The sequence below is a fragment of the Clupea harengus genome, chromosome 25, assembly GCF_900700415.2.
Source record: "Clupea harengus chromosome 25, Ch_v2.0.2, whole genome shotgun sequence".
Lineage (NCBI taxonomy): Eukaryota > Metazoa > Chordata > Actinopteri > Clupeiformes > Clupeidae > Clupea > Clupea harengus.
The window spans coordinates 5,682,151-5,709,725 of NC_045176.1; the positions used below are offsets into that span (position 1 = coordinate 5,682,151).

At 45.4% G+C, this 27,575-nt stretch overlaps 2 protein-coding genes across 5 annotated transcripts in view; one reads left to right on the forward strand and one right to left on the reverse strand.

Annotated features, from left to right (window-relative positions):
• LOC105891300 (low-density lipoprotein receptor-related protein 8) overlaps positions 1 to 4,575 on the forward strand; it is a 59,718-nt gene extending 55,143 nt beyond the window's left edge. Inside the window, exons 14-18 of the mRNA XM_031562785.2 lie at positions 1 to 67; positions 521 to 673; positions 1,191 to 1,478; positions 2,583 to 2,651; positions 4,035 to 4,575. The exon at positions 1 to 67 is cut by the window's left edge and continues 75 nt beyond it. Of these exons, the coding sequence (XP_031418645.1) occupies positions 1 to 67; positions 521 to 673; positions 1,191 to 1,478; positions 2,583 to 2,651; positions 4,035 to 4,399 (942 nt within the window). The 3' untranslated portion in view covers positions 4,400 to 4,575. The remainder of the gene's footprint in view (positions 68 to 520; positions 674 to 1,190; positions 1,479 to 2,582; positions 2,652 to 4,034) is intronic.
• A 5,334-nt stretch (positions 4,576 to 9,909) lies between these two features.
• On the reverse strand, positions 9,910 to 26,226 carry LOC105891301 (KN motif and ankyrin repeat domain-containing protein 2-like). Of its 4 annotated transcripts, none has more exons than XM_031563254.2 (11): positions 26,145 to 26,226; positions 23,684 to 23,850; positions 19,719 to 19,771; positions 18,032 to 19,573; positions 17,506 to 17,578; positions 16,956 to 17,246; positions 16,507 to 16,585; positions 15,872 to 16,091; positions 14,255 to 14,454; positions 11,952 to 12,152; positions 9,910 to 10,305 (listed from the first exon to the last, which is right to left on the reverse strand). In XM_031563254.2, exons 3-11 carry the CDS (start codon positions 19,735 to 19,737, stop codon positions 10,222 to 10,224), a joined length of 2,709 nt encoding a protein of 902 aa, XP_031419114.1. In that variant the 5' UTR covers positions 19,738 to 19,771; positions 23,684 to 23,850; positions 26,145 to 26,226; the 3' UTR covers positions 9,910 to 10,221. The 4 variants fall into 4 exon arrangements, with proteins under 4 accessions (XP_031419114.1, XP_042559670.1, XP_012672918.2 ...); XM_042703736.1 differs by lacking the exon at positions 26,145 to 26,226 and adding an exon at positions 21,274 to 21,397 and having other exon boundaries at positions 23,684 to 23,910; XM_012817464.3 differs by lacking the exon at positions 26,145 to 26,226 and having other exon boundaries at positions 14,312 to 14,454; positions 23,684 to 23,911.
• Between the last annotated feature and the right edge of the window lie 1,349 nt (positions 26,227 to 27,575).

Consider the following 27,575-nt stretch of genomic DNA (forward strand, 5'->3'; position numbering starts at 1 on the left):
GCCCTGGCCGAGAACCTCAACGACCCGCATGACATCGTGGTGGTGCACGAGCTCCGGCAGCCAAAAGGTGAGTGTGTGTGTGTGTGTGTGTGTGTGTGTGTGTGTGTGTGTGTGTGTGTGTGTGTGTGTGTGTGTGTGTGTGTGTGTGTGTGTGTGTGTGTGTGTGTGTGTGTGTGTGTGTGTGTGTGTGTGTGTGTGTGTGTGTGTGTGTGTGTGTGTGTGTGTGTGTGTGTGAGCGAGCGAGTGTGAGTGTGTGTGTGTGTGTGTCTTTCTGTGTTTAGCTATGTATGGAAGGTTTTACAAAGGTTTTATTCATATATTTTTACCATATTTACAGATATATTTGCGATGAGTGTTCAGGATATGTATCTCGTGTTAAAGACAGTGTACAAGATAGATATCTTTGTTAAAAGCACACTTTCAATGTCTAATCTCTTTCCCTGGGAGCCATTTGAAACCTTTCTGTGAAGCCAGACTCCTGTCTGTCATGGTGATATTGTTCTGTTCTGCTCTGCTCCAGGCGTCGACAGCTGTAACATGGCTGGGGAGAAGAACGGCGGCTGTGACTTCCTGTGCCTGAAAGCGCCGCAGATCACAGAGCACTCACCCAAGTACACCTGCGCCTGCCCCCGCGGAGAGGAGCTCGGAGGCGACATGCGGCGCTGCGTACCCGGTAACACAGCCAGACCGCCCTACACACACACACACACACATGCACACACTCACACACAAATGCACACACTCACACACAAATGCACACTCTCACACATGCATGCACACGCATGCACACACATACACATACACGTGCACACGCACACACCGCAAAAACACACATACATGGACAAACACCTAACGGGGGTTTTTTAGTCTGCAGCAACCATCAGGTCTCTCTTCTCAATCTAAAATCACGTGTGTGTTGGAAGTCTGCGGTATGCATTTGTTTGTTAATATATAATCCACTATCCATAGTGAAGAATGGAAAAAAGCACTAAACAGATCCCATTTCAATTGTTAAACTATTTTAGTGGTTAATGTACAATTTTTCTGTCTCAAACACAAAGTCCTGCTTCCACCACCAATATGTAGAGACATTAGCATATGAATCATTGAACACTTGAAGCCTGTTTAGTGAATATAAAGTACATCAGCCCACATCTGTTGGCCAACAATAAAGTGACCTCTTTCCACAGCGACGCCATCTGTCCAAGACTCCAACTCCACTGCAGCGCTGAACACCTCCATGACCGTCGCCATGGAGACGGCATCCGTGGTCCTGCCAAATTCCACCACCCCTGCAAGCCCGTTGGCTGCGGACTCAGGGATCGCCGTGGCGACGGGCCTCACACCTGCACCCCCCTTCACCAGCATGGCCGACTCCCAGGAGCCGTCCAACTGGACCCAGCTGCCCACCCGCAGCAACACATCTGCCAAAGCCGTCACCAGCGCCCCCAAAGATATCAGCAACCTGTCCCCTCATGGTAAGAGCCTCTGGGGGCCTCTCTCTGTTGTGGGCCTCTCTCTGCTGTGGCCCTCACTCTGTGTGGCCCTCTCTCTGTGTGGCCCTCACTCTGAGGGCCTCTCTCTGTGTGGCTGGTCAGATGGTCATATTCAACAAAGATTTGTTGTCAAAGTAACAGTGACGCTGTCCCAGATGGTCCTGAGAACCCTTTGGTGATATCCCTGTACGACCTCGGGTTGTGGAAGTGGAAGTTCATTTCATAACTTTCAAAATGAGGTTTGCAGAGTGTGAATGTAAAGACATATACAGAATTGCAGCCCAAAATGGCTTCGCTGATGGGTTCTGCTATGCTGACTAATGATTAGCACAATGAGGCCTAATAGCTGATAACCTAATAACAGGAAATACTAGGTAGAGGGGCCTGTGTCCAACATCTGGACTTTTGCCCTCTGGGAACTTACATTTACAGTGGACAGTAGAGTGTGTTGTGCCGGTCAGACACATTTGGCCGACACTCCTCCCGTCCCACTGCGGCACGGCGCGTCCTTATGTACATCTACTGCACCTCTGGGTGCAGCCTCTCCCCCTCTCCTCTCCTCTCCCCCTCTCCCTCTCCCCCTCAGCCGCTTGGGTGGGAAATCATATCAATGCAGTTTAGCTGACACATCCGTTATGGAATAAATAAAGTTAGAAATACTATGAATACACAATAATAGACATACTGTACAAGTTTTGGTTTTAGTCAAGTGTTTAAAGGCCCACCTCTTTAAAACTCATATGCCATGCTAAGTTATTTGTTACATGCCCTAGAATTGTTATATAACTACAGTTATTGCTATTATTAATATTGCAGTAATTCATATTTTTTGTTTTATTATAATCAGATCATCAGTATTATGACACGCATTATACTTAATTTTTTGTTATGTCTTTTTCCACCAAATATGTTTTGTAAGTCGTTTTAGACAGGGGTACTTGCTGAATATCATAAATATATTATACATTTTAATACAAATAGAGCTTGGTTAATGGTCTCTCTCCCTCTCTCTCTCTCTCTCTCACTCCATCTTTCTCCCTTTCTCTTTCTATCGCTCCTTTTTCTGTGCTTTTGTTTTTCTGTTAGCTGGCAATGAGCTGTTTCTCCTTGGCAACAATCTGACAGTGGCGGTGTTGGGCATTGTTATTCCCATAGGTAAGTGTGTGTGTGTGTGTGTGTGTGTGTGTGTGTGTGTGTGTGTGTGTGTGTGTGTGTGTGTGTGTGAGTGTGAGTGTTATTCCCATAGGTAAGTGTGTCTCTCCTGTCTCTGCCTCCGAGGTGCAACTGCTGCCGTCTTCTGTGCTATTTATAGCCCAGCTTTTGTGTTGCCTATTCATTCTGCAAGTCCACGAAGGGTGTGTGTATGTTGTTGGGAGACTGCGATGAGGTGTGTGTGTGTGTGTGTGTGTGTGTGTGTGTTCAAGTATGTGTGTATGAGTAGGTAGGGGGATGTACAGCTGTGTGTGGCCAGTGTATTTGTTCACACTGTTCATATCATACAGGTTATCTGTGTGTTAGAGATATTTTCAGTCTTAGAGACCATCTCAGTGGTGATGCTGTAAGTCACCCCATTCTGCAGTTTAGTCTGGACCATCTGGTCAATTTCATGGATGAGGTGGACAGTCAATGTAAATTAGACATGCAGTTTTAACTTCGCTTGCACATTTGGAATGACTTCAGGAGAGGAAAATACAAGAATCAGCAATATATTACCACAATTAGACGCTAAGTATGTATATTTAATAAAAACACTGAGTATTAACACATACAGTATGATTATATTTAATAAAAACACTGAGTATTAACACATACAGTGTGTTTATATTTAATAAAAACACTTAAGGCAATGTATGCATCCAGACTGTAAGCAGCCCTACTATACAAATACTGTTAAATACTTAGAGTACTCCAACTCTGTTTCAACTATAAATGATTAACAAAGAAGCATAGGGGATTACACTGGACTGTCACAACACTATATATACAAAGAAGCATAGGGGATTACACTGGACTGTCACAACACTATATATAGTGTTGTGACAGTCCAGTGTAATCCCCTATGCTTCTTTGTTAATATAATATATATATATATATATAAGAAAGAACATCCCATCTGCATCGTCATCTATGTTCTTTCTCTTTTGTAAATGACATGACATGGAGTCGTGTAGATCTCTCCTTGTGCCCCCCCCGCCCCCCTGCTTGCTCTCTCCCCCCCTCACCAGTTTGGGCAGACTGAAGTAGCCCACCTCTGAGTACTATGAGGTGCTGATCATTTCTAAAGTGATCCAGTGTTTGTCACTTATACCACAATTATAAAGATAGTGTTACTTCTCTAATTTGTTTTGCTAATGAAGTGCCACATTCCCTTGTGGGTGAGTCTTCATTCCGCCCCCTCTGGATTTGACGTCAGTCTCCTATATCTGGCTGACTACTTTGTCATTCCACCTCTGTGCGACCATTTTTAACGCTTTACCCTCCTTCCCCCCCCCCCCCCGACCTCCATCCCCTGGGCGGCTGTGTGTTAAACGCGTGCAGTTCCTATCGTTGCCACAGTAGTCTTCGGCCTGGTGTGCGCCGGCGTCTACCTGGTGTGGCGCACCTGGCGGAGCAAGAGCACCAAGAGCATGAACTTCGACAACCCCGTCTACCGCAAGACCACCGGCGAGACGGAGGAGGACGAGATCCACATCGGCCGGACGGAGGGCCTCGTGGGGCCCCACCACCACCACCACCCCCACCCCTACCCCGGCCCCGGCGTGGGCATGGCCAGCGTGGGCAGCAGCAGCAGCGGGAGCGGTGGCACGTGTCCGCCTTTCATCGCCCTGCCCATGGGCGGCGGGCTGCCTGACCCGGCCACGCACTGGTACACCGAGCAGCCCACCATCGCAGGCCCCAAATGAGATTTGCGTGCCATCCCCCGCCGGGGCGGGATTGGCGGGACAAAATGGCTGCCAGGCCAAAGATTTTAACAAGTGAGCGTTGTGCTGGTCAGACCGTCAGTGTGAGACTCCTTAACAGACATTCCTTAACAGTGGGACCACGCTTAGAGACAACCCCCCCCCACCCCCCTCTCCACCCCAACGCCCCCTTCTGACAGCTCACTGATGCCGCCTCACTGAACTGGTCTTGGCAGGGGGGCAGGTGAGACTGGCACCGATGGCCTTCATATGAACCCTCCGGCACTGGAGACTGATGCTGTTAATAGGCACGAGATGACATTTTCAGCACCAGTCCCAGCGCGCTGTCGTCAGACTGCTTTATTTGCTGCGAGTGTTCCTAAGAATGATGTGTCGTGTCGCTTCTGTGTCAGGCTCCTTCAGGTAAACTGTGACCATTCACACACTGAGCGCTTGTGCAGCGCGGGGAAAGTAACTGCCTCTGGTTTCGTAATGTGATGTGATATCGGGGTAAGATCTGTCAGCACCTCATCCCTCATTGAGCTCCAAATATGGATGCCGGGAAGGGAGACCCCCTTGAGTCTTTTTCTTTTCTTTCTTCTCTTTCTTCCTGCTCCCTGAGTCGCTCCCGCGATACTTTTGCTTTTATTTATTTATACATTTTTTGAAAAGGGACTGAACTGAATTAGATTAGTCAGCGCTCAGTCAACACCTTCACTCTAAAATTGTCTGTCACAGAGCGCAGTGGGCCCGCAGGATGTGTCTGTCAACCCCTATCTGTTCTGGTGGGGAGTTGCCGTAGTAACCCGGAGGGAGTGAATGAGCGATGGCTTCTGAGGCTCTTAGTCTGTTTCCAGTGCTGTCGGGGGGATATACATTCCTGTGAGCGTTTGCACAACATTAGAGGATCCAGTCGCTCCATTCCTGCTTGGGTTTCCTTTAGGGCTACTCTGGAAAACCAACAAGACTCAAAACACTACAGCGTGCGTGAAGGGTACATAAAGATGTCGAATATGTTTATGGGGGCCGCTAAAAATCAGCTATGTGTCTGTGAAGTGGAATAAAATCTGCAGCCTCAGTACGTCTCAGACTGAACTCTGCAGCCCTAGAGCGTCTCAGACTAAAATGGCTGCTGCTGTTTTTTGTGTACAAATGGCGTGACGGTTTGAGAAAACCACACCAAAATATCCACATAGGGACAGAACAAACAAACAACAAGAAAAACAACTCACACATTTGCACAGCATCTGCACAAATGTAGGTCCCCTAAATTAGGCTGGAGTTTCTGCTGGTAGGGCACATTTGTACATGAAAGGGGTTCAGCTCGCCACGTCTCGCCACATCTTGTCTCTTTCCGCTGTGTGGCCCGGCGGCCCTGTGGCCCGGGGAGGAGGGTGAAGCAGCGTTGCGCTCTCTTCGGTGTTTACCCTCCGCCTGTGATCTCACCATCTGCTGCCCTCACCCGCATGCCACACTAGTGGACGCCATTTGTTCGCTCCCTCCGTGCCCTCGGAGTGCTACGCGGGGTTCCACTAGGGGAGTGAGAGCTTGAGCTTGAGCTTGAGCTTGAGCTTGAGCGTGTTTGTTTGCCTCCCAGAAGCCCTGGGCTTCAGCTCGCGGACGCCAGTGCTGACAGATAGGGAAGGCTGGACTTGGGGAGGTTTTCAGATCAAGGGGTGCCTCTGGAGTCTCAATCTGAATTAGACTGGAAAGAAGCGGGATAGTTGCAGGCGTAGGGAGAGGTGATAAAGATCTCTTGTGTTGCCAAACAATCCGCCAGGCTATACTGTATGTGTTGTGTTCTGTGTATTGTCTCAGGGACATGAAGCAGGAAGAGTCTGTTAGGAAGAAGAGGGAGAATGTGCTTATGAGGAAGGGGGTGTTTGAGTGTGTGTGTGTGTGTGTGTGTGAGAGTGTGTGTGTGTGTGTGTGTGAGTGAGTGAGTGAGTGAGTGTGTGTGTGTGTGTGTGTGTGTGTGTGTGTGTGTGTGTGTGTGTGTGTGTGTGTGTGTGTGTGTGTGTGTGTGTGTGTGTGTGTGTGTGTGTGTGTGTGTGTGTCTGTGAGAGCCTTCTCTCTACAGGCGCGGGTCAGAAAGGAGATGAATGACTTCCTGGTTGTTGTGAGAGTGTTGATGGGTCTGGTGTGTGTGTGTGTGTGTGAGTGTGTATGCACATGTGTTCAATTTCATATCAGTGTTGTGAATTTGTGGTGTTTTTGAATCCAGATGTGTAGATATGTTTTCATAAGGGATTTTTGATACATAGATGTAAAATTCTGTACATAAGATTTTAGATAAAAGTCAGCCCATACATTAATTTATTTGTACAAAAACGATAAAAGCAAACTTTTGATTTTTTTATCGTAACTATGAAGTGTTATCTGCCAAAAGTGTTTTGTGTTAATCATGCTGTCGTTGCTTTTTCTGCCCACCCTTTCACTCAGTTTCGACATGTGTTACAGCACTGACATGTACATTTGTTTTTATTTGGTAAATCAGTTTGTTCTGCACCTTGATTCATTTTGTATTTTTTAAATGAATATCTGTCATCTGTGCTTAAAAAAGTTACTGTATAACAAAATGGTCTCATATTTCTATGAAATGTTTCAGAACAGCTCTATATATTGATATATAAAATGGATTAAAAACTCCATGTGTTACTCTTACTCGATTTATTCACTGGCTTTTGAATGCTAAGAAATAGATCTGTAACTGTCAGATTGTATGCTGTGGGTTGATTTTTAGTATAAACATTGACATGTTGTGTTTTTGTCATTTTATAATGACTAGTTCAATGCATGTTTGGTGTTATGCTGATGTGGATGCTGATGCTGATTCCGGTTGGGTGATGGCGACCCAGATTGCAGCCGTGATTCATGGCCGTGTGCTCTGCACCAGTCAGGTTATGGGAGGGCTGGGCCACCTGACTGCCTCCTGCGCTGGATAGCCAGCAGACTGCAGAATGCCAAGATGGTTTTTAGGAAGCAATCAATTCTGCACTAGCACCCCCTCATCTGCTTTGTATGCCTCCTTTGCTAACGAAACCTCTCCCACTCACATATCAATGACAGCTCAATAGCATCTCATCCAAAGACAGTGGGTGTGTGTGTGTGTGTGTGTGTGTGTGTGTGTGTGTGTGTGTGTGTGTGTGTGTAATGACAGCTCAATACCTCTCATCCAAAGACTGTGTGTGTGTGTGTGTGTGTGTGTGTGTGTGTGTGTGTGTGTGTGTGTGTGTGTGTGTGTGTGTGTGTGTGTGTGTGTGTGTGTGTGTGTGTGTGTGTGTGTGTAATGACAGCTCAATACCTCTCATCCAAAGACAGTGTCTCAGCTGAACCCAAACCACAAGGGAGCAACACTGAAAGATTGCACTGGTCTAACAACAACAATACTACTCTCTAAAAGTGAGATGTCTTGTTGCGCAGTCTGTCTAAGCAGATGGCCATTTCCCCCCTTATGACATTTATGTGATAACACTACAACACCCTACAATATATGAACACTACAATATAGATAAAGTAAAAAACAGCTTTTTAAACAAAACTCAGGAACTAAACACCGCTCCAGGGAGTATCTTCAGATATAGCCTTCAGGAAACAAGCAGTGTTGAATAGACAAAACGTGTGTGTGTGTGTGTGTGTGTGCATTCTACTGAGAGAGAAAGGAGGAAGCGGACAGCGAGGCACATGGAAGGTTAGGAAGCTCGCTACGCCGTTTCATGGACACAAGTGCAGAGTATCATATGAACACCCTCCACTGCAGACCAATTTTGAATGGTTGACATTTATCATAAATCATATTTAAATAAGCTTTCAATTTTGTATCGCTCGTGCCTGAGCAATTAAGAAAAAAAATCCAGAAAAAGATAAACGCAAGTCTGTGCTGTTTCTATTAAGGGATGTACATTTTTGTTCACCATGCCTTTGATAAGAATCTGTTTTATGGAACAGAAAATTTCATCAGCCGATGGAACATGTCCATGATAAGCAGCACTATCAGTGCTGCTAGAGCCAGCATGCCATACATCACATGGGTGATGAACGAGCTCCTCCTAGAGGATCTTAAAATGGCCACCCTCTCGGCTGAACCTGGCATCAGCCTGCACCATCACATTTGCTAAAGGTGGTTTTGAAAACACATAAGGTGCCACATAAGAAGTATGACAGTGCCTGTGGGTTTGTGTTTATATGTGTGTTTCTGAACTGTAGAAAGCATGCAATGGCATGGTATTATTTCAAGTACCTGATGTCAGAGAATGCTGTTAACATAAAACATACCATAAAGGTCTCCCAAAAACCGTTAATTAGCAACTGCAAAATCTTTCACAGTGAGGGGAGCTGTTTCAGACAAAAGAAAAAAAATACTTTTCAAGGTTGCACACCGACTGGTCCATCAAGACAAAAGCTGTTCCACACCAGCTATGGTCGATTTCCAACGTGTACATCAGGCTGAAATGCAGTTAGGATCAGTGAGTCGTGTCCAGCACCCAGCTCCATGCATAACCACTGACTCAGTGGCTCGTAGGTCAGGGTAGATGTACTCATCCCTAAGGGGTGAGCTGCAGCATTAGTACTCTATCTCACCAGCCTAGGAGCGCTGTGTGTATTGATCTAAAGCGACAGCATTCCTCCACGGGATTTGGATGTGATGACCTCTTTCATCTTTCATATCTTCATATCCTGTTCCAGGGCCACAGCTCCGGGATGTGTACACAGATTTAACGGTGTCTTTATGAAGATAGATGTATGCATTCGGTATAATAGTTTACAGACGATCCTGGAATGTCGAAACAAACTCCACCTTAATTGTGTTCTCTGACAATACCCCGTGTGAAATAATATGTAGGCCGCTGACTATTAAAAATATTTATTGAAAGATAGAAGCCTCAGCACTGGATAAACAGTTCTGGGGAAATCGCATGGTGGTATGGTGGTCATTTCGGTTTCTATTGAAGTGCTTGTGGCTGGCATCAGCAAAAGGCAATAATACAGTGGAGAAAAAAATAACTGAGAAAGTTAAATGGTGGATATTGAGACTGGAGATGATTTACATTGTAGCTTACATTAACATCTGTACAGCTCTCGCATTATAAAAGAAACTCTCCAGCCAAACAAGATCAGACATTGACAAAGGGCCGAGAGTAACCTGGTAGAGCCAACTTGGCTGTCAACTGATAAAACTGTCAAGACGGAGGGCTTTGTTCCCACTTGTGATGGACTCATGTTTCTCTCTCACTCTAGTGTGTGTGTGTGGATGTGTGTGTGTGTGTGTGTGTGTGAGTGTGTGAGTGTGGGAGAGTGAGACTGTCTGTCTGTCTGTCTGTCTGTCTGTCTGTCTGTCTGTCTGTCTGTCTGTCTGTCTGTCTGTCTGTCTCTGTGTGTGTGTGATGTCTAAGGTGATGTTATTGAAGTACTGTCTGTAGTCTCTGCAGTATTTCTACCAATATCTGACATTCTATCATGTGGCCACTGATAAAAGAAATAGTCCGCTCACCAGTCACTGCTTATGTTCTTGAAGATTATGTTCTTGAAGATTGCAGGGTGTGAGTTTAGAGTGTGTTTCAGCATGTCCTGCTTTCATTCCATGATATTTGGTATTGCTTGGGTATTTCTGTAAAGTAGCCATTCAAACCCTTGGGTCCACTTAGCTGCTTTTTACAGTTATGTCTCCTGTTGAGATTCTTAGCTGACTGATAGTATGCTGTCTGAGTCACAAAGTGAGAGAGCGAGAGAGAGTGTGTGTGCTTGTGTTTGTGTGTGTGTGTGTGTGTGTGTGTGTGTGTGTCAGGCTTGCAGATGAGTGATCAGGCATGAGTTTCCGCAATGCCTCAGGAGGCCATGTGGGCTTTGAGAAGGTCGGCCATCTCGGTGAAGGACGCCTGAAGAGCTATCGCCAGAGCACTGCGTCCTTCCTGCAAGACACACACACCCAGACAGAGGACAGTCAGATAAGATGCTATCTGATATTTAGTCATACCTTTAGTCCAAAAAGATGTCTAATTACATCTAGTGATAGTGATAGTCATGCTAGCTTAGACACCTCTGCTAAACCACGTACAAGTCACATGGAGTATTTGAACCTAAATCATAATGTCATCATTTCAAATTTACAAAGATGGGAATGACATCTTTTGACTGAAAGAAGACGTGTGGATTTAACAAGGGCAAATTTATGAAAACAGGCGTTCTAGCATAACAAGCACAAGTTGCGTGCGCTGCACAGCACATCAGCCCAGCCACTCGGGCTGACAGCAGTGCTCATTTGCATTTAGTAGTAAGACCTTCAGAGTGGAGACGAGAAGCCACTTTGACACGTGCAAGTGTGGAGTCAGTCCTTCCCCTCCTCTCTCTCTTTCACCAAAAGATAAGGCGTGTTGGAGGAGGATTAACTTGACGCTGAGGCTTACCCCTCACAATGGCAGTGATTAAGCTTGTCCCATATTGTAGAGCTTTCATTTCCAGTGAACTTTGTGAAAGCTCTTTAAAGGCTAATCCTGACTCCTATCGTATTGCTGTTATTCACAAACGTAAAAAACTTAACATCAATTAACAGGAGAGCGGGAAGCAGGGGAAGAGATTGACCATTTATAACGGCTTAATAACACTTGGGCTGGACTACTGAGGGTGCCTCACAGGTAGAGCTGCCCAAGTGTGCAGTAAACACTACACTGTGCTATCATCAGATTGCTACTATTACATGTGGCCAGTGGGCGACAGTGGTACAGGAGGTAGATAAGTCGTTTAGTAATCAAAAGGTTGCTAGTTCGATTCCCTGTCGAAGCGTCCTTGAGCAAGACACTGAACCCCTAATTGCTCCTGATGTGCAGTGTGCCATCAGTGTAAATGTAAAATGTGTATACATTGTAAGTCGCTTTGGATAAAAGCGTCTGCTAAATGACTAAATGTAAATGTAAATGTAAACACTACACTGTGCTATCATCAGAGTGCTACTATAACATGTGGCCAATAAACACTACACTGCTATCATCAGAGTGCTACTAATACATGTGGCCAGTAAACACTACACTGCTATCATCAGAGTGCTACTATAACATGTGGCCAGTAAACACTACACTGCTATCATCAGAGTGCTACTATTACATGTGGCCAGTAAACACTACACTGTGCTAACAATTGAATTCAAATACTTATTTTCTGCATCAAATACAAATAGTCATAAATGTTATAAAATGCAGTTCTCTGGATTTGTTTGTTGATATTCTATTTCTCACTGTTAAAATACACCTACCATTACAATTATAGATCACACATTTCTTTGCAAGTGGCCAAACTTGCGAAATCGGCAGGGGTTCAAATACTTATTTTTTTCCCCACTGTATTACATGTAGCCACCTGGAGACTGATGGACTGCTGGCTTCTCATTCTTTGATGTTTAGTTCTGTTTATCTTTTTATCAGCGTGCAGTTACTGGCTGTTCCTCAACAGCTCTGTGTGGGTGTGTGTGTGTGGGGGTGGGTGTGTGGGTGTGTGGCACAGAGTGTGCCTCCATGCAAGACAGAGGGGTGGAGGGGGGGCGGGGAGGCGGAGGGGGACTGACCCTATCAGTGAGTGTCAGATCGCAGTCGGCCTGCTCCAGAAGGACAGCTGCGACATCACAATGCCCCCGCTCACAGGTCAGCATGAGGGCCGTGCTGCCAGCGATGTCTTGGGCGTTGGTGTTGGCGCCCGCGGCCAGCAGGTGCGGCACGATCAGCCGGCGCCCGTGCCTGGCAGCCAGGTGCAGGGCCGTCTGCCCTGCCTGTGGAGAGAAACAGATACTGTCAGCTTCAACGTTAAGATGAAGAAAAGTACTCATTTTGAAATCATTGATTGATTCCAACATGGAGCATGTGGTTCTTGTTTAGTAAACAAATCATTATAAACTAGCACAGTGGACATGGTCATGGTCATACTGTTCAAACTGTAGCCTATGCCCAGTTGATGTTGAAAGTGTGAAAACTGAGTAATGAAAGGGTGAGAAAGCCCAAACACTGCATCAGTGCCCTTAGATCAAGCTGCCTGCTAAACAGATGAAGCTAGACGCCTACGCAGGAAGATAACAATTATGAGAATGTTCAAATGAGGCATAGATTCATGCACCAGCTCACAATTCTATTTCTGTATACAGTAGGTGATAATATAGTCCTACTACAAAGAAAATCCAATACTATATACAGCATTTTGTGTTTTAAAGATATATTTGTTTTTTTTACAAAAAAAAGCGATTTAGCCAAAACACTCAACACAGTGGTGGCCTTGACTCTACAAACTTTGTGTGGAATCTGCACTTTGTACATTAAATTGTACATGAATGAAACAGTTACAGTAGCGCAAATGTCCGGCATAGTGCTGTGTGGAAAAACACAACCTTTTGCTGTGAATAGCTTGCTCTATGGGGTTCAGGGCAGGCCTCTATAAAGTGCTTTGGGACAGTGTCCATTGGGGCTATAGAGACCAATACAATTGATTTAAATTGAAATTGATAAGCAGGAAAATGAATGACAATTAAGCTATTTAAGTTAATAAATCAGGTCAGAAGTCAGAACTTTTCCATTTCTCTGCTTCGTATGTCTACTTAAGGTTCAGTAGGTGTTTTTGAAAGCCACATATGTCTTTAAAAGAGCTTATGTATCTTGGCGCAGTACATGAAGAGATGAAGCTGGTCAGGTGACATGTGTTTACAGGTGTAGGAGTGTAGAGTTTACATCCCAAAGAAGCGACAGTGGTACAGTGGTAGAGAAGTCGTTTAGTAATCAGAAGGTTGCTAGTTCGATTCCCTGTCGAAGAGTCCTTGAGCAAGACACTGAACCCCTAATTGCTCCTGATGTGCAGTGTGCCATCAGTGTAAATTTAAAATGTGTATACATCCTTGTAAGTCGCTTTGGATAAAAGCGTCTGCTAAATGACTAAATGTAAATGTAAATGTAAAGTTCTACTGCTCACATTTCCATTCAGGAACTTGGCAGTCTATTTGATTATTTAACCATTTTTTTAGCATGCTGCTTTATTAGCTGCCTGTTGAGCTACAGAATGACTAGCTGTTCGCTATTCCAGTATACTATTTTCATCAATTTGAAATACAAAACGAAAAGAAAACAAAAGTTCATGAAAAGAGCTCAAGAAAAGCTGCATAGTATAGTAGGATAGTACCTTTATAAATCCCTTGGGTACATACAGCTGTTTTATTCAATCAGAAACCATATATTGATGAAACAGGAAATATTTGTTTCTTAGCAGGACTGTGTAAAGAAAAGTGACCTGATACTGATTACAAATGCATTGGACACAATGGCTAGCATGATGTACCAGAGCATGGATGTGGTCATTTTTAAAAGTTGACCAGAGGATGTGTGAGCTGTCCAAAGCAATTCCGCACGAGGTTGACAGGGTTCAAGCCAGGCCCGTTTGAGGTAAACACACTTCAGACTTACAAATAAATTGTGTTGTAAACCAAAAACATTGGAATTGATGACCTCTGCACTACCACTGCCATGTCCCTGAGGTGAGTGCACTGAGGAAGTACCACTGAGAGGTCTAATGGTTCCAGTCATTGTCAGCCTTTCTCTACTTTTATATGTTAAACACTAGATCACTCTAAAAACACATTACAATAATTTACTAGCCAATGGCTGCCAGTAAGATACTGCTGTTTGTTTTTTACAGTATGCTTTGCCCCTGATGTTGATTCAAAAACAGTAAACTACTGAATAAAAATACTGTGACACTGTTGACTTTCTTATGATAATTTACTGGAGATAATGTAAAATATTTTTTTGTTGTTACTTTGAATACTATGCTGATAAAAAAACTAGAAAAGAAGTACACAGTGTTCCTAGCCAACAATAGTTGCCAGTGACTTACCGTAGTTTCCCCAAGGACGTGTTTAACAGTGTTTGTCTGCGGTGGAGAGGAGCTGACCTGGCCAGCGCGGAGGTTGACGTCTCCTCTCTGCAGGAGCTGGCGCACCACCTCCAGCTCCTGCGGGGAGTCGGTCGCGGCGAGGGAGGCCAGCATGACGGAGGTGTAGCCAGCCTTGTTCCGCACGTCTACGTCACAAACACCTGAACACACAAACACACAGAGGGAACTTCAATCAGTGCTGAAGAGTGCTCAGCATAGGCTGATTAGAGGTGTTTATTCTGTCACAGAAGTCGGGAAAAAACTGCGAAAGGGGCTGTTGGCACTGGACACATATGTTGAGTAACTCGGTTGTAGCATATAGAGATGACCACAGACGTCATCATCTGTATCAGTACCTGTATCTGTATCAGTGCCTGTATCTGTATCAGTACCTGTATCTGTATCAGTGCCTGTATCTGTATCTGTATCTGTATCAGTACCTGTATCTTTGTCAGTACCTGAATCTGTTCAACCAACACATTATTTGTCTCTGTATCTGCATACGGATAGAAGGATGCACAGTTTGTACCAAAAGTCATGTAAAAAAATGGCCAAATGTTGTATTTTCTAACCAAATATTCATTGGCAATGTCATTTCTGTTCCTTCAAAACATCAAACTGATTTATTATTGGCAATATCATTTTGTACTTTTCATCTCTCTCTCTCTCTCTCTCTCTTTTAATTAAAATTTTTAACTAAACAACTTTTATGAACTTGCTGTTGATAGGTGTTTCACATCCCTGCCTCTGCTTACTATGGCCTTGAACAATCTGCAGATGGCACTGATTGTTTTGGGAATGTGTTGTGCTGAGGGTGCTGAAGAGTCCATTGATCCCTTCACAGATTACTTGTTGCTTGAACTTTAAATAACCATGAAGTACTGAAAGTAAGGTTAGGGCAAAGGCAAATTTCCACAAAACCTATGGCGATACATACAGCATCAGAGACAATATTTCAACTGTCTTTTTTTTTTTTGTATTTTAAATCCAGCTGGCAACTACAGGTTCTAAGCTTCATTTTGATGTATAGTTGAGGGGGGATGACAGACATCCAGCTGCCACACCAGGCTTCTGTCTCTAGCTCCTGCAGCTCCCTGAGTGATGGCCGGAGACGGTGAGCTCTCAGCCCTCTGCCTGCTGTGCATTTTTATCTTGTGGCCATCAACAATGATATGAATAGATATGGTTGAAAACACAATGGCTGACGCACAGACAGATTCTGGGACATCCCTAATAGCATAGTCCTTCTGTAGCCTACTTCAGTACACCCACACACAGACACACACACAGACACAGACACAGACGCACACGCACACAGACACACACACACACTATACACACACACACGCACACACACACACAGACACAGACACACACACACACACACAGACACAGACACAGACACACACACACATACACATACACACACAGACACACACACACACACACACACACCTGTGTTCAGCAGGGTCTGGGGAGGACACACACACACACACACACAGACACAGACACAGACACACACACACACACACACACAGACACAGACACAGACACAGACACACACACAGCCGGTCTGACCTGTGTTCAGCAGGGTCTGGACGATGCTGAAGTTGGAGTGGGACACGCTGTAGTGCAGGCCAGTGTTGCCGTTGTCATCTGCCAGGTTGACGAGGAAGTGAAGGAGCGAGGGCGTCGCGGCCCTGACTCTCCCCAGGTACAGCGCCACCGTGTGGGCAGACGAGTCCTCTTCGGCCGCCACATGGAACCAGTGCTGGAACACCACCGTCAGGGCCTGCCTCTGGAAAACCACACAGCACACCTCAGCACACAGCCAGACACAGCAGGGGGTACTCATCTCATCCACTACAAACCAACAGATATTCATTTCAATTGCATCTCTCTCACAATTGTCTTTAACCTGTAGTTTTATTTTGAAGGTACATGAACACATAATAAAAGAAGAACATTTATTTGTTTAAACTTTAAAAGAAGAGACAACACCTGTAAATAACACTGTAATCGAATCAATAAAGTGCTTGAGAGATCACTATGCCAAGTTAGAACATAGAACATCTAAACCTCCTGACCATTCCTTTAGTAGTATGTGACGGCACCTGCATTGACCTAAATGCGGATTAGAATAGCTGCCCCGACATCACCGGTGCTCATTCCTTGTCTGCTCGTCAGTAATTAAAAACACAAACATTTATTACCATATCATCATTCAGATTCCCCATTTCATCCATGTGGTCGTTCAGGTAAAGACATGCAGTAATGAAGGCCTCATCAACTCTGTCAAAGGGATGAGAGAACACAAAGATGAACACAAAACACAAAATTGGATGGACATGGATCAGATTTAACTGCCATAATACTTCTAATAATACCCATTTCCTATGCCACTGTGAGTATGCCACTGTGAGTATGCCACTGTAAGTATGCCACTGTAAGTATGCCACTGTAAGTATGCCACTGTGAGTATGCCACTGTAAGTATGCCACTGTAAGTATGTCACTGTGAGTATGCCACTGTAAGTATGCCACTGTGAGTATGCCACTGTGAGTATGCCACTGTGATACCATTATGCGACTGTATCATACTGTAGTATTTGTCATCATTAAAGCAAGTGTGTCTTTGTTCCCAACAAACTGCATCTCGTCACCTCGCTTCCTTTCCTGATTCCTCGGGATCTCTCAATCCTCCCCGGTGTCCACCAGAGTCGGTCTGTCCCGCCGTCCTCTCCTGTCGCTCTGCGGACCTTACTGTCTCGCTTCGTGATTCTGGTTGTGCTTGAAGGTCCTGTTCTCTTTCTGTCTTCTCCGCCGTGTTCTCTGTGTCTCGGTGTCTCGTGTTTTCTAGCGCTTCACTCCCCGTTGTCTCCTCAAGCGAGTGTGATCTGCCCTCGTTTCCAACCTCCTCCCAACCAGATGGTCCGCTCAAAGTTGTTTTGCTGCTGAATACAAACAGTGAAATTGTAAAACCTCACCACACAGTGTGTATAGAATCACCACTTATCATCACACAATAAGGACCAGCTGTCCAATTTAAAGGATTGGAATTAATTGTGCTTCACACAGTTTCACTGAAATAGCTTGGTGTGACACGGCAGTAATCTGAAAACAGAGGGTTTGACCTCAAAGAAACGGTCATGGTGCAAACAAGGATGTATGTAACGCCTCAGGGCAGGTTTGACTGTGACTTCATAAACCTACCTGTGGCTGGCTCCAGTGCTCCTGACAGCCTCATCCTCCTGACCATTCCTTTCCATCAAAGCAGAAGTCTCAGCTTTTGAGAATGAGAAACAAATAAACAAATGATCAGGAGGGTCTTCAAAGTATGTGGTTTAGTGACAAACCTGGGTAAGTTAACTCAGAGTAAGTAGTAAACCTCCTAATAGAAGAGCCCTTGGGCTTTGTTTTTCTAGGGGAATTAAGCCACAGGACTCTTCTATTAGGAGGTTTACTTCTTACCCAGGTTTGTCACTAGGCTATAGAGTCAGTTTCCGTCATTCACAACACAATGCCAGTGATTGGTTAACAGCATTAGTTCAAATAATGTCTCTTTCCCATTAGTTAGTTTGTTTGTTTTACCAGAAGGGAAAACCTGATAGAACCGAATATAACTATTCTACTGTTATTTTGTATCATCTGATTCTGTAATATACCTCTGTCTGTCTCACTGAGACCTGAACCGTTAGCATCTGAACCCCTTCCCCCCTATTAGATTCTATCAACCTACCTTCTGTGCCACTGGATGTGAGGGTCTCCACCAGCCTCATCAGCTCCTCCTGGATGGAGGTGACTCTGGGGGGCAGGTGCTCTGCTGACCCCCTCCCTGGTGGCTGACCTGCACACAGACACTCCCACTGCTCCTGAAGGAGCTCGCGGACTCTCCCCACATGGTGGCTCACGTCCCCCGGCACCTTCACCTCCTGTCTGCCACCACCCTCTTCAGCAACCCTCCACTCCTTTGGGGTGCTCTCAGTAACATCCCTTTTACTAGGCATACCTTGCAGAATGTCTGAAAATGGGCTGTTTAGGTCCCTGGCCGCACCTTGATGAACCTCTGGTCTCTCCATCTTCACCCATATGTCTTTGTTGCTGGTGAGTTGGTCTAATCTCTGGTCCTTCAGCCTTCCCTCCTCCACCTGTTTCCGTAGAAACGCCTTGGCCGTCTGCGACTCCCTCTCTGACTCCCTGAGCCTCTGCTCCAGGTTTGCAAGCCTCTTTTGGAGGGCCTCCACAGACTGGCGCTCCACTCGCTCCTTAGAGAGGACTGTGGGAGCCCTCTGTCCTGCCCCCAAAAGTGGCCCGTCTCGGACTGATGACATCATGACCTCGTTTTCCACCTGCACGGACGAGGCGTTGACTTTCTCCTCCAGCCGTTTCAGTTCGCGGCTCATCCAGTCGTCCTCTTGGTCCTCCAGAGTGCTTGAGCCGCGTCCTGAGCTGTGCCCGTTGCCCCAGTCGGTCACGCCGTCCGCGGACGCCTGTAGTCGGCCGTTGGCCTTCGGGTCAGAGTCCGTCTCTTCTCGGTTGTTCTCTGGATCCGAGTCGAGCCTCACGAGAAGCCTCTCCCTCTCCTCCTGCAGGATGCAGATCTTGGCTTTGAGCTCAGGGATCACCCGGATCTCCTCCTCCAGCTCGCCGACCCGCCGCAGCGCCACAGTGAGGCGCTGCAGCGTCCCCGCCAGCGCCCCGCCGCCGCCGCCGGCCGGCCTGCTCGAGTCGCTGAACACGTTCTCAGAGGAGCCGTTCTCCTGCAGCAGGTGGTCCCTGGAGCTCCCGGGACTGGTCGGATCATCGTTGGACTCCGAGCGCCTCTGCAGCAGGACGGTCGCGGGCAGGCTGGAGGCCCGCAGCAGATTGGGCCTCACGTAAAGCCCCAGCGGCTGCTCGTCAAAGGCCCGGATGCTCTCCTCCATCTGGGCACTGGTCAGGGACATGTAAGGGGCGCCCGGATGTCTGGGATAGCTGGCCAAGCCTCTGTCACACGTGTGCTGGGCGTCCGTGGTCCGAGACTTGGGCCACAGGGAACCAATGGACCTCCATTGGGTGGGTCCGTGAACGCGCCCGTGGCCGGGGAGGCTGTGGTTGTGGGCCGGGGGGGTGGCGCTGGACGGCCTGCTCCTCCGCTGCACGCGCTTGAGGGTGTTGCCCTTTTCAATGTCGTCCACGTACTTCAGGAAGTCCAGGTCCAGGTGAAAGCCATATGGAGTCTCCACGGAGTAGGATGGCGGTCTTTTCGAATTTCCGTTCATGTTTGAAGACACGCCGTTCACTAACGGGCAGAAACAATAAGGTGTCAGTCAGTGGTACAACAACATCAAGGCCCTGGGCTCATTTTTTAACAGGGTCATCAATTTGCATTTTAATTCAAAATAAATAGTTTTTAAATAAGTTAACACACAGATGGTCAAATTTACCTGGCTGTTTTTCCATCATTTGCAGAAGTCGCTCCTTAAAGGGTACTTAAAGCCTGAAAATAATCAGATTGCAATCAACTGCTGTTTTTCTCATTTCACGTTGCACAACATGTTGTCACAACAAGCCCTGAGACCCGCCCTTTCTTCCTCTCTTTTTTCTCACATACTATTCTCTCTTTTCTCTATTTCTCTATTCTTTATCTCAATGTATCTGTTTCTCCCTCTAACTGTAACTCTGCCTCCCTTCTCTATCTCTGACCACAGGCTGCAGCACAGGCACCACAGAGACAGCCACAACCAAAACAATGTCAGCTATGCAATAAACAGACAAACAGAAAAAGCAACTGGACCCTCTCTGCCTCTGTCTGTCACACCAACGCCCACATGCACATACACACGACACAACCCCAAGACAACCCCATACAAACATAGCATATCATATACTGTACATTATAGGATACATATTTTCTCTCAGACAGAAGGTTATACTTTTCCCTCAAGCATACAGTCAAAGTCTATCTGGTGTATCTGTTATCTCTCTCTCTCTCTCTCTCTCTCTCTCTCTCTCATTTAGAGTGCTCCACATGAGTATGAGCAATGACTGGCTCTTTTCTTTTTCTTTTTTTTGGGGGGGGGGTGCCTGAGAGGTGAGGAGAATCAGATCCGTGTGGCTCAGTCTGCTGTGTCAGTAGAAGCACAGGGAGCCTGCTGTGCCATGAACCCAGAACGTTCTGTTGTTACAGTCATTTTTCACCTTCTGAGTAAATGGGAAGCAGGGACCGCCTGGTGGAAATGTAACTCAAAACAAAGTGTCCAGTTCATCCTGAAGTGTTGAGGGGACATATTGTATCGTTTCCGTCCTTAATCCCTGTGTGGACTTCAGCGCAGTTTTTCTTTCTGACATGAGAGGATCCTTATAACTCATACCCATACGTCAACACACACACACACTTACAAAGAGACGTCAGATACACACATTTCTTAGTTCCAAGGGGGTAGCAGCGTAGCTGTGCTTTTCCTGATTTTCCTTAAAAAACATCCATGTTTTTTTTAACATTACATAAAGCTGGCATGTGAGAAAAATAACATCAAAAAGATGAATGACTGTGAAAACTAACCCTGGATACACAACAGTCAGCTAGCTGGTCTCTGGATATCTGACCCCAGGTCTGCAACAGCCTAAAACAAAGTGCCTTTCTTCCCCTTCAGTGTAGATCAGAAGCGGGGTCACTTTCTTGATGTCAAGCATTTCAAAACTCAAACATCAAATGGGTACTTGTGTGCCATTTATGTTCTTTTCCTTCAGTAGTTGTTATTAATATGTTACGTAGTCTTTATATACCATCCTCTATTCCCACAGAGCCAGCTGACATTTTCCCATGAGGGTCACACACAGACGCAGCTCTATACTTCCACTGTGACGTGTGTGTGTGTGTGTGTGGCTTTGGATAAAAGGGTCTGGTAAATAGAGAAATATTAAAATAGCAGCGTCCGCTCCAGACCGTCCAGAGACAATGGAAGGAAAAGATCACTTTGTTTGGCTGCGGCCGCTCACCCCTGCTAGCCAATGGGGCGAGGAGGATGTTTAGGTTGTGCTCTGCTCAGTCCCCTCTAACACAGTCCTCACTGCTGTCCTCTCATAATTATAGCTCTTCTCGTGCAACTATACTTGCTGCACCCTTTGAGAAAGAAAAAAAAATGACTCTCATTAAATACATTTCTTTCCATTGCATTCTTTTGTCCACCACAAATTGAATTTGAACTCATGACAATTTGGTCAACTGCTGCCTCCCTCAGAAATAAACTTTAAAAACAGTGCAACCTCTGGGAAAGAATGGCTCATTTAAGGTTGAGCTTGCCGGAGAGGGGGGAGAGAAAAAAAAAAAAAAAGAGCGAGGGAGAGGGAAGTGTAAAAAGAGAAAAGGAAGGAGAGAAGGAGTGAGAAATGGAAAGTAAGAGGGACCAAGTGAGAGGGTTAGCAAGAAGAAGAAGAAGAGGAAGAAGAGGAAGAGGGGCAATGGAACATTTGATGGCAGAATTGGCACAAACCGCTCCGTTAAGATGTAACCACAAGGATTGTGAAAAGTATAACCATGTTAAGCTACATGAAGAGATCATCTTAATGCCTGTGGCGCTGCACTCTGAGCAGGCTGTGAGTGATTCAGCGGAGTATAGCACAGCCATAATATTTATATCGATCTCAGATGGCATAGGCGGAGAGACGTACATAGAGTCACACACGCACACAAACACACTGTTGGCTTTATAGTGAGAGAGAGGTATTTTATTCTTCCTGTTTGGCCCTCTTGACCGAGCGGTTTTTCCAGCACACAAATCCATTCCTGCTCCTCAATTTGGAGTTGGTTTAAGGACAGCTGCCAACCTCTCTCTCTCTCTCTCTCTCTCTCTCTCTCTCTCTCTCTCTCTCTCTCTCTCTGTCTCTCTCTCCTTCCCTCTCTCTCATTCACTATAATCCCAGCTTGTCCAACAGTCTGTGTTTGAAATGGAAGGAGAGGGGCAGGGACAGGCCCTGTTTTCCATGCTGCCTGCTCTGTCTCTCTCTCTGCTCTGTCTCTCTCTCTCTGCTCTCTCTCTCTCTCTCTGCTCTGTCTCTCTCTCTCTGCTCTGTCTCTCTCTCTCTGCTCTGTCTCTCTCTCTGCTCTGTCTCTCTCTCTGCTCTCTCTCTCTCTGCTCTGTCTCTCTCTCTGCTCTCTCTCTCTCTCTCTGCTCTGTCTCTCTCTCTCTGCTCTCTCTCTCTCTCTGCTCTGTCTCTCTCTCTGCTCTGTCTCTCTCTCTCTCTCTCTGCTCTGTCTCTCTCTCTCTCTGCTCTGTCTCTCTCTCTGCTCTGTCTCTGCTCTGTCTCTCTCTCTCTGCTCTGTCTCTCTCTCTGCTCTGTCTCTGCTCTGTCTCTCTCTCTCTGCTCTGTCTCTCTCTCTGCTCTCTCTCTCTCTCTCTGAGATGCGTCTCTGGTCAGTTCCACCATTGCATGACCATAGCTTCTCTGTAAGCTGCGAGCCTTATATCAACCCTGCCATCTCTCTTGTGTCTCTTCATCCCTCCTTCAGAGCCATTAAACACCGTTTTTTTCTCTCTTTTTTCCCCCTCAACACTGCCTCTTCTCTCTTTCTGTTTTCCATCCCCTCAGCTCTTTACCTGCTTTTTTTTTCTTTGTCCGTGGACTGCAAAACTTGACAATCATCTAGGCGATATGCCAAGAGCAATAGGCCTTGCATGTGTACCAGTAACATGACATGCTGTATGTGAAGCCGTGTTGTTATGTGCCAAGGTATGTTGCTGGTTTCACGTTACTACGGCAACATTTAGCTGCACTGCTCTTGACAGAATACAGTTTGAGTGCCACATCCCCTGTGGTGGAACAGGCAAAAAAATAAAAAATAAAATAAAAATAAGGGGAAAACCTTGTGTTGCTGTTTCTGGCTACTTTAGCTTATTCCATGAACTGAGGACTGGAACAGCTAACCGCTGTCTACATAGAGTAGCCATATGTTAGACAAAGTAAAATAGGGTAACATCCATGTGTGTACATGTGTGAGTGCGTGTGCGTATTTGTGTGTGTGTGTGTGTGTGTGTGTGTGTGTGTGTGTGTGTGTGTGTGTGTTTGTGTGTGTGTGTGTGTGTGTGTGTATGATATTCATTAAATGAAAACCAACAAAACCCCAAAAACGTATCATAAATATTGCTTTACAGCATATACGCAACATTTAAGCCTAGTCACTGGTAGGGAAGTTGCATCATGGAAAAAAATGTGATCTGAGTGAGAAACAGTACAAAAACAATCTACATTCAAAAGATTCCCCGGAACACTGCAGCACTCTCACTTCTAAGTTCTCCTGTACCGGGGTAGGAACCTGAACACTGCAGAACACAGCACTCTCACTTTAAAGTTCTCCTGTACCGGGGTAGGAAGCTGGAGAGCCAAGTATCCTCTCATGAGGCTCACTTACCTTAAATACCTCAGGTTTGGCATGGCTTCTCCTCCTTTCCTGTTAGCATACGCCTGTCTCCGGCCGTGGTCCCGTAGAGCCCTGGCTCCTCTCCTCTCTCTGTCTCTCTGTGGCTCACTCTGACACAGGGACAGCAGTTTGACAGCAGTTGGAGTGGGAGGCAGCCGCTGCTCAAGAAAGTACAAAGTTAGGATTCTTCTGGAACATAAAGCAGTGTTATTGTGTGCTGACAATAGGGGAGGGTAAGTGCTGGCAACCAGGCCTCCCCTCTCCTTCTCCTGCCCAATGACAGACAGTGGGCGTCGCTGCACCAAGGATTGTCCTCAGCCATTGTCCAATGAGAACCAGAGGGTGTGGTCAAACAAAGCAGTTGGGAGGGGCAGGAGCTACTTAGTGCCTTTGCTTGAAGGGACAGTTCCCATAACATGGCTTGTGGCTGAGGGCATCAACAGGGGAGAAGACCAAACTTTCAAAACGGCTTTCATGAACCCTGTCACACACACACGCACGTGTATGCACATACCACGCTCGACACACACATGGAACTGTAACTCTATCCAGTGCTTTGCGGGGGCCTTGACTGTCCTCTGTAATCAAGAGAATACCAGAGGGGGGTTTGGGGATTTAGACTGTTGGAGTCCCAAGGGGACATGCCACTCATTCTTGGGGTATCTCCTTTCCACTCTCCCCTCTCTTGGGCCGCAATCATCCCTTCATCCAGGGCCATCACTGTCCCACACACGCAGTGCCCCACCCCTGCTTCTCATCGTGTTCGCAGCTTCGATGGAGGTCATCGCCCTGGTTGGGCAAACACTGTTTGCTGGTTTAATTCTGATGAATCCATGGAAAATGTCCCTATGCGGTTATTTTTGGATATTTTATTTCATTGTTCTTGGGGACAACTCTGGGCTGCCTTTTATGTGCAAAACAAATCTGCTAATTATATGTGTTATTACTGAATTAATGTGTGATGGTTAGGGTGTTGAGGCTGGGAATAGTCATTTGATAATAAATCCTTAAAATTGGTGTTTTTGACGTTGGTACAACCGCAAGTATTTGTTTATTGTGGTTTTGAATGGAAATGTGAAAAAATTGTGAAACGCCTGAAAATGTATTGCTCCCCATGGGATCAGAGCAGTGTCACAGCTTTCAGTAAAACACAAAAACAAAATCCTGCGCTTCATAACAAGTAAATAATGTTTGTGTGTGAGCCATCTTTATGTTACTATGGATTTACATGCTGCTGTTTCTACACAGTGCTACTCATAGGGACTGCACACAGAGGGATGTGGATGTATCTATTTGCCAAAAATCACCATGATCACAAGACTTCTGTGCAGCCGACTGCCTCACTGAATGAATACTCACAGCTGCTCTGTTACAAACGCAAGGTCAGCAAACTGAAGACACTACAAATATATCAGTCAAAACAAATCCAGTTGTGCCTGTAGTTATGTAAACATACGGAAATTGAATAATGATTCTAAACTCAAATTCTGGAGAACAGATGAATGAGAAGACTGACCTCATAAGTAGAGTATATCAAAAGGTTTGATGAATGTATTACAGTATAAGAGTAATTATATGACTTATTGATGGCTAGCATAACACATATATAGTATATTCACCTTAGCAACTGATTATGGTGTATACCGTATGTAGAAACTAATACGGGGTGTCAGGGAGAGTGTTACTGTGTGCCATGCTATCATTTTGAAATCACTTACTTTGATTGATATTACATAATTCAAAGTTAGTGGATTGCTGAGGTCATGAATACACAAACGCACTTTGAAATGGATTCTGGCACAGTGCCTCCTCTTAACTGTCTCCTGGGTCTCCAAGTGACCTGAAGGCCAAAGACCTAAAGAGAACCTTCAAATGAACTTCTGTACCTTGAGAATTGATTTACATGGGACCAATTGGATCAGGAGGGGAACATTCTCCCTGTGTTATAATATACCAATTAAAGGCCTTCAATATTGACACCCAAAAGCCATTACAGTTACTAAAATGTGTGCGAGTCTGTGCAGTAACTAAAATGAGCGAGTCTTCAATACTTCTGAACCCTGTATGTTGGACAGAGCTGACAGGACAAAATTCATAGCACGTGCCATTTTGGCCTGTTATGAGTTCAATTTGGCAATGTGACCAAGGCCAACAGAGGCCCTCAAAAAGCTTGACTGATAAATAAATGTTTGGGCACTTGAATCAGATCCAACCAAATGTAGTTCAGACAGGTCAAATTAGCACTATGGAGTTTCGGTCTAAAACTAGCACGCGAACTCCCTAAAAGGCCTGCAAACAAACAAAAGAAACATCACCAACAACAGCCCAGTTGGTGCTGATTAAAGCCTATTAATGTGCCTGCTACATGACGCCTTTTCGCAATGTTGTTGCCGCCAAAAAGTTGACAATGTCTGAAGGCTTTTCTTACGTTTTACATTCTGGGTGTTCCTACCTGGTCCAACCACACCCAAATTCACTTTATGAATGTATCGGCCTGGCCACACTGACTGGGGATAGTCTCCAGTTGTTGCATGGGTGTAGATTTCGGGTTAATTTTGAAACAATTGGACCAGCCTTCATGTTGCTAGAAGGGTTTCCAGACTGCAATCTCAGCCAAATCCTGGTGGGCGGAGACCTGATGGTCTGTCCGGTCGTCTTTTCCTAACCACTTTTCCTTTACCTCGATGGAAAATGTCATGAGGTCAAGGAAAGATGTGAAGTACAATTCATAAGTTCTTAGGAAAAGACAACCGCGGTGCTAAGAGAATCCAACTGCACGTACACTAGGCTAGAGGCGGAGGTTATTGAAGTGATCAGTTGTTGACTAGGTTGTTGTTACTGCTGCAAGGGCTTGTGGGGTGGTACTGTCTCCTTGTCCTTCCCTAGGGATGGCCCAGGATTCCCTATGCTAAAGGAGATACAAAAGGAATAGAAGTACTGAAGCACATTTCCTAAACATTTAGATAATTCGACCAACTCTTATCATAGCTGCCACTTAGGTACTTCCGGGTTATTTCACTCAGTTCGGAAACCTCCTAAGCAAAAGAGACAATCCAAACGGGGCTAAGGACTTTAGTTCAGTCCCTGACCATAGAACTACACCGTGCATAGTGGGAACAGAACCATTAAGATAATTTAAAAGATTATATAAAACCAAACAAAACATCCTCCTATTGTTGCATGGTGTTACTTTAGGTCTTTACTGAAATGTATGCACTACGGATATTATCTGATAGCAAACATATCCAAATTAAGCAATACTAAACACTTACATTATCCAATTAGATGAAATGATACATCACTTTATATTTCAAGTGTAGTGTCACGTTTTTCTTTAATAAGAGACTTTGACTTTTAGTTTGGGGTGACCGCCAGATTACACTCCTTGCTCAATGTTCCACGCTACTTGCAAAACCCATGCACACAATCACTAGATACAAATAACCTTTCAACTGGAAAAGATTAATTTGTTGTCTAATTATTATTATTGTTACTAGTAGGCCACATGGGATGTATTGACAATATAACCTAATCGGGACTACAAAGTGTCCAACAATAAAATAAAAATCCCTGAACAATAAAACACAAGATATAACACATGTCAATAAACATGCTTTCCGGCTATATAGTTTCTTATGATAGAACCATTCAATGTGCTTCATAATTTCTTCAATTGGTCATAGGTCCGACATATTTTGTGAGGGCAAGGTGGCTAGGCTGCTATCCAGTAAATGCATCAATCAACGTATTTGTAACGTTCTTGCTTGAAAGTTCAACTTGAAACTTCAAAGACAAACAGGCGCTAGTTGACATTTTGTGAAAGTTAGCACATGTCTATAACTTCGGCAACAGAATATCGAAATTGACCAATATAACCTCTACA

Bases quoted from the DNA above. Each gene is read 5' to 3' on its own strand.
- LOC105891301 (XM_031563254.2), bottom strand. The intron at 16,092-16,506 runs GTAATAAATGTT...GTGGTTTTCCAG, and splicing joins GGAATCTGAATGATGATATG to AGGCAGGCCCTGACGGTGGT. The intron at 12,153-14,254 runs GTAAGTCACTGG...TTCTCTCCACAG, and splicing joins ACGTCCTTGGGGAAACTACG to GCAGGGCAGACGGCCCTGCA.